The 6028-nt window shown below is 31.0% G+C and overlaps 1 protein-coding gene across 1 annotated transcript; it reads right to left on the bottom strand.

Annotated features, from left to right (window-relative positions):
• Nucleotides 1–2316: 2316 nt before the first annotated feature.
• Nucleotides 2317–3263, bottom strand: LOC130903466 (gem-associated protein 2). The gene has a single exon (XM_057815612.1). It carries the CDS (start codon nucleotides 3190–3192, stop codon nucleotides 2458–2460), a length of 735 nt encoding a protein of 244 aa, XP_057671595.1. The 5' UTR covers nucleotides 3193–3263; the 3' UTR covers nucleotides 2317–2457.
• Between the last annotated feature and the right edge of the window lie 2765 nt (nucleotides 3264–6028).

Genomic DNA, 6028 nt, shown 5'->3' on the forward strand with positions numbered 1-6028 from the left:
AAGTAACAGAATGCGCTAGGATTAAGTACTTTCAAATTCTCACTCGTGAGGATGAATGTATTAGAATAATTTTTCACAAAACTGTGTAAATGTCACAAAGAAAAACTTCTGAAAGTAATATTAAAGTGTTAATTTCACTGTTGAAATAATTTAAAAACCAGTTTTATATACATTATGCCAAATTGTATAAAAAATTGAATGTGTGGGGAAACTAGAAATGAATAACAAATTCAAGAATACTTGAGCCACCACATAGAGTTTATGAAGTAGAAAAGGTAAAATACACAAATTAGTGATGATAAAGCTATTTAGAAACAACAGAAACAATAACTTATTAGAAGTGTCAGTGTAAAGTTTGACGTCAAAAAAGTAAACCAGAGTTACGCAATAAATTGAGAGAAATTGTGAAAATCGAAAAATTGGAGTATCGAGCCACTATCAATACCTGTATTTAAAAGGGTTAAGAGGTAAGCAGATTTACGAAGATATGCTTAATACCCTTGTTGATCAATGTCCTTTGTATGCGACCGTAAAAAATTTAACTGAAAGCTTCAAAAGAGGTAAATATGCCATTGAAGATGATGACTGTTGGGGAAGGCCATTATTCACTACATTTGGCTCCGTCCGACCATCATCTCTTTCCTCAACTGAAAAAAAGGTCGTAAATTTTCTTCCAGCTAGGAGACAATAAAAGCTATGGAGGTCTGGTTTGCAGAGCAAGAAGAAACATTTTTTTTGAAAGGTCTAGAGACGTTACAGGTTCGCTGTAATAAATGTATCCAATTAAAAGGAGAATATGTTGAGTATAAAATATTTTGATATTGAAATTTTGTTTGGTTCTATAGTAGGCTAAGAATTTTTCAATATATCCTCCTATAACTAGAGGATATTTAAAAAAATATATAGAAAAAAGTAACCCCACAGTAAAATGGATGTTTAAGATGGTGGAGTGTACATATGAACAGGAACAGTAAAAATGTAGAAGGAAATAGTAGAGAAAGTCAAAGCTGAGGTCCTTTATGCCTAAAATACTAATGTCCATAACTTCTGGGGAAACACATAAATAACTAAGGCACCAAATACAAAAATAATATCAATAACCTGCCCTGCTCGAAATAATGTCAGACGATTGTTTGGTTAATGAAGGGGCTTTCGTGAGTGTAGCGCCAGACATTGTTCGATAAGATAGATAACACAGAGCCAACCATCGTTCAATAAGCAGTTTCCCTTCTATAGAAAAAGAAATACCTTTTATAATGGGTAAAGAAAATCCACCTATACCTTTCAATAACTTTGGAAATAAGGATGTGGGGACAAAAAATTCGTACAAACTGTTTGTTTTTTAATTATTTGCACTGTACTCTATGAACAATAGTTACAGTCTACTCGCTTTCTTAATTTTTGTTTTTAAAGTTTGCATTAAATTATGAAATACTAAATCTGGCGTTTGCCAGAATTTTCTTTTTTAATTCTACATGTGTAGTTGATTCCCAAACTCCAGAATATACTTAAGTTTAGTTTCAAATTTTGCCAAAAACGTTCAATTGGCATCAGTTAAGGCACATTAGGAATATAAATGTCTCAATAAACGGAATATTCAACTCTGCAAAAGTTCCCACAACGTTTTTTTGCATAATGAAATTATGAACTATAGTAATCTAGATCTGACACACTTTCGAATTGAACTTTTTGTGTCTTTTGAAATACACTTTTGACTTTACTTCGTCACCTTTTTGACAATAATAAATTGTCGATAAACTTTTAGCGGGTGAAAACTCGTCGCTGAGATTTCTAAGATGAAGTATATTTTATTCTTTTTTTTTTAATGTAAGAAGCAAGCACAAGAGGGTAAGCACTATTATACTCGAGTAGTTCGAGTGGTGCTTGCCATGTGGAGGTATCTGTGTATATTCACGTGTAGTGGCCATAACTCCAATTTAGTCTAGATTTTATACCTATGAGTAATGAAGACCTGTTGAGAGAGTATAGAAATGATGAACCCATTATTATTTACATCTCAGGTATCTGCATTTTCATATTAGGTTTCAACTTCTGGGATAACATGCATTATAAGTCAAAATTATAAATGTATATTGAAAATTTGCTGAAATTTTCATTTACCTTTACATAGACTGGTAGAGATAGTAAGCTATTAAATATATGCATTGTTTTGAAATAAACTGGGTACATATAATATTTTTCTTGTAAAAGATTCTATTTAAAGAGCTTGAATAGTAGGTCTATATATTACAAAATTCATGAAAACATAATTTATAAATGTGTTTGAACTACAAATTCTAATAATAATGCCCAAAACAAAAAATAAGAATTATTATATTCCAACTTCTTGCAAACAAAAAATAGTAAAAATTCATACATTCTATTTTACAATGTTTTGCTACCTGTACAGCTATTTTGGGAAATAAATTGAAAATTAATTTGGAACAATTTAATTTATCATTCCATATCATTGAAGTCTGCTAGATCCAATTGACTATAATATCGACTACAAATACAAATATAGAAATTCAATGCAGTCCAACTTTTTTCATCATTTTCTGGTAACTTTGAGCGAATAAGTTGACAAGCTCTAATAAATTCACGAATAGCATGGTATACATTTGGACTCAGAGGAACAGAAAGAGTTACTAATATTGCGAAAACCCACACAGCTACCAAATCATCAAATGATGCCTTCGTAGAAATGTAATTTGTAATAAGTTCCAACATTCTTATTTTAGCAGTTTGTTTGTACTGACAAATAGTTGAATACCGGGGTGCAGATATCTGCAATTTGGTCATAAATTTATCTTCATTAAATACACTAATAGTAGCTTTTCGATCATAGGTTTCGTTTATTTTGTCTACAGTTTCTTTGAAATCCTTAAAATCTCTTAGTTTTTGATATTGCCATTCAAGAGATGGTAACAGATGTAAGGGGATATTGTATTTTATCACTTTTATTGGTATTTCAAATGTTGAATATTTCTTCAATTTTTTTGGATCTATGGGTGATGCAACCCACTTTTTGCACATATTTCGTTCGTATATAACATGGTGTAAGTATTCTTCACCGTCTCGTGGCACAGAATTAGGATCAAAATTTTCAGGAAGATGTACATCGAATGCTTTTTTCAAAAGTCCAGAATCTTCCTCGCTGTCATATGAATCATTATCACTAGTATAATCCATCGGATTTCTAAGTATAGAACAATTATTTTTATTACACTATTTATGTAACAATAGTTGTTGACACTAAAGTATTATATGTTTCTTCTTCTTATTTCCGTAATTCAGGCCTTGCCAATAACTGCTCTTCAGCTCTTCTATACACACCTTGACTTTTACTAGAGCTTTTGGAAAATTAATATCCGACTTGGAATTATTGAAATCACACATTACTGCTGTAGAGGTTTAAGAAAATGAAATCTTAATGAAGAGATATCTTTTGGACACTCTGTTGATACGAGATTTAATAATCTTCTAAATTTGATAAATAATAATAGTAAAATAATTGTTGCTGCAGTAAACAAGTTATCAACCGATTTCAATGGATACGTTGCAGTTAATAATGAAATACTAAACCTTAAAACTATAAAAGAATTACTTTTGAAACTGATTCTAACTATAACTTTATCCCAACAAAACCTTTCGAATATTGAACTCTTTACTTTAGATGAACTGAAAACTTTAAAACAAGAATTATTAGAAATATATTCTCGAAATGTCCTTTTAATCAGTGACGAACATCCGTATCAATTTATCATTTAAGTGAATCTTCTAAATCATTATTTTGCGTTACCACAAAGACAATGCTCATAATACTGAAAATACCCATCCTTTATTCTCATTCTTACCCTACATCTAGAATCTACCCAATTCCCAATAATAATCACATTATGATCCTGCCACCTGCAGATTACTACGCAAATAATAAATGGTACGAAATCTGCACCATCTTAGCTGAACACATCATCTGTACGAAACCTATAAGATCGCAATGCAAAATCCCGAATATAGAGAATTGCACCAAGTCAATCACAACATAGATCACCATCAAAGTAATTCTATTAGAAATAGTCCATCCAACCATAATTCAAGACCAAGAAATTCGGAGAAGTAGCATCTTAATGACTAACGAGCCAATTGCTATAGAAAGAATAAAATACAATTAAGCTGCATCCGAAGCACGAAATTATGCTAGAAAAACTCCAAATTCCAGAGACGCATGGACAAGTTCAACCCACTGAACCAATTCCACTTCTGCCGCAATTTTCTGTAGGAATCAATATTGTTTCCTTAATTACAATTTTGATTATTTTAGCCATTTTAATAACAGTCACTGTAAAGAATCGAAAAAGAATTTCCAGATTTTTATATGGTCCCAAGATACACTCACTTAAAACCAGATTCTCCTAGATTTGTTCTCAGAGACTTAGAGGATGAAGTCAACACCAAAGGGGGAGGAGAAATGTGAAAGGTACCCGATACTGCCACACGATCAGCGAATTCCAAAGAGCAATAAATAATATTCAAAAATAAATATAAGTTCATTGCAATAAATTCATTCATTGTTTAAGTATTGATTTGTCTGTTAAGTTATAGTCTGTAGAAATTATAAGTCGTTTATTGTGAATAGAGTATTTAAAAAAAAGGTAAAGTGTTTCAAAGAACATTTCTATATATACATATATATATATATATATATATATATATATATATATATATATATATATATAAAACAGTACCAGGTACACGGGTTGAACGTTTCGGCTCCCACTTTGGAGCCATTATCAAGAGAAGGGTGGGGATAGGGAGGTTATTCGTTCTACGCATCTAGTTGGAACAAGAGTGGCAATGTGTTAGTGTCAACAGTGTTCTTGATGGTAAACATATTTTTATTTTCTATTTTATAATTTTTTTCAGCTTTCCATTTCCTCGGTGGAATTCCAAGAAGTATGCAGATAGAGGCCTTGGAATCAAACAAAAAAGGGGTGGTTCGTTGCGTGGAGTAGGCAGATAGACTTACCAATGAACGAATAACCACACTATCCCCACCCTTCTTTTGATAATGGCTGCAAAGTGGGAGCTAAAGCGTCGAGAATTTTCAAAATTCCAACGCGGTTCAACCCGGTATTAAATGAGCTGAAATGGGACATTATCAAACCTTTTGGTCTATCCATTATACATCTTGTCCGAATAATTCCGAAAATTGGGCCTAGCTATAAAAAAGGAAAAGCTACGAAAGGAACAAAATTTCTAAAAAACAAAAAAAAATTCTATAAAAAGTTTTTTTAAGACCTGGATTTTTTTAATTGCCTGAATAGATAGAAAATGACCCTGCCTACCTACCATGTCTTTCTATGTTCAACGATCTGCCGAACACCCGGTATTTTAAGGGGTAAATTGTAAATTTTAATTTTTTTTGTATCTAATGGCCAAATAAAAAGTTGTTTTTCCCAAGATCGATTTTGATAAGAATTCGTAGGGTCTTATTTAATTTTTTTGTAAGTTGTTTTATTATTTAATAATTTCATCATTTTATTATTATAATCGTCCAATTTCATAATAATAGTTTTATTAGATTTATCTGTATTCAAAATTTTGATATTTCTGTTTCAGAAACATAAACATATTAAGAACAGACAAATTTTACAACTAACCTTACTCAAACCTTGTTTTGATAAAATAAATTTTTCAAGATAAATGTAATTAGTTCAGACGATATATCTCTCTAACACCCTGAACTCTAAAACTAGTTCTATGATTAAGTTGGGATAACTTTTCATGGAAATAATAAAATTATGAAATTTGACGGCAAGCCAAAAACTCATAGAATGTACTTTCTTAGAAAAATTTAGGTCTAGCGTTTTTAAATTTTTAGTTCCTAGTACCTACATAATAAGGAAACATCCTGAAATTTAATTATACCGGGCGCAGGATGATTGGACAATTTCTTTTTATGATTTAAGATACTTACAGCTGGTTATAGTGAATAATTACTGATAAAAAAATTATTTAATTCAAA

Source organism: Diorhabda carinulata, chromosome 1 (assembly GCF_026250575.1).
Source record: "Diorhabda carinulata isolate Delta chromosome 1, icDioCari1.1, whole genome shotgun sequence".
Taxonomy (NCBI): domain Eukaryota; kingdom Metazoa; phylum Arthropoda; class Insecta; order Coleoptera; family Chrysomelidae; genus Diorhabda; species Diorhabda carinulata.

Excerpts from the sequence above, each read along its gene's own strand:
- LOC130903466 (XM_057815612.1), bottom strand. The coding sequence starts at position 3,192 with ATGGATTATACTAGTGATAATGATTCATATGACAGCGAGGAAGATTCT.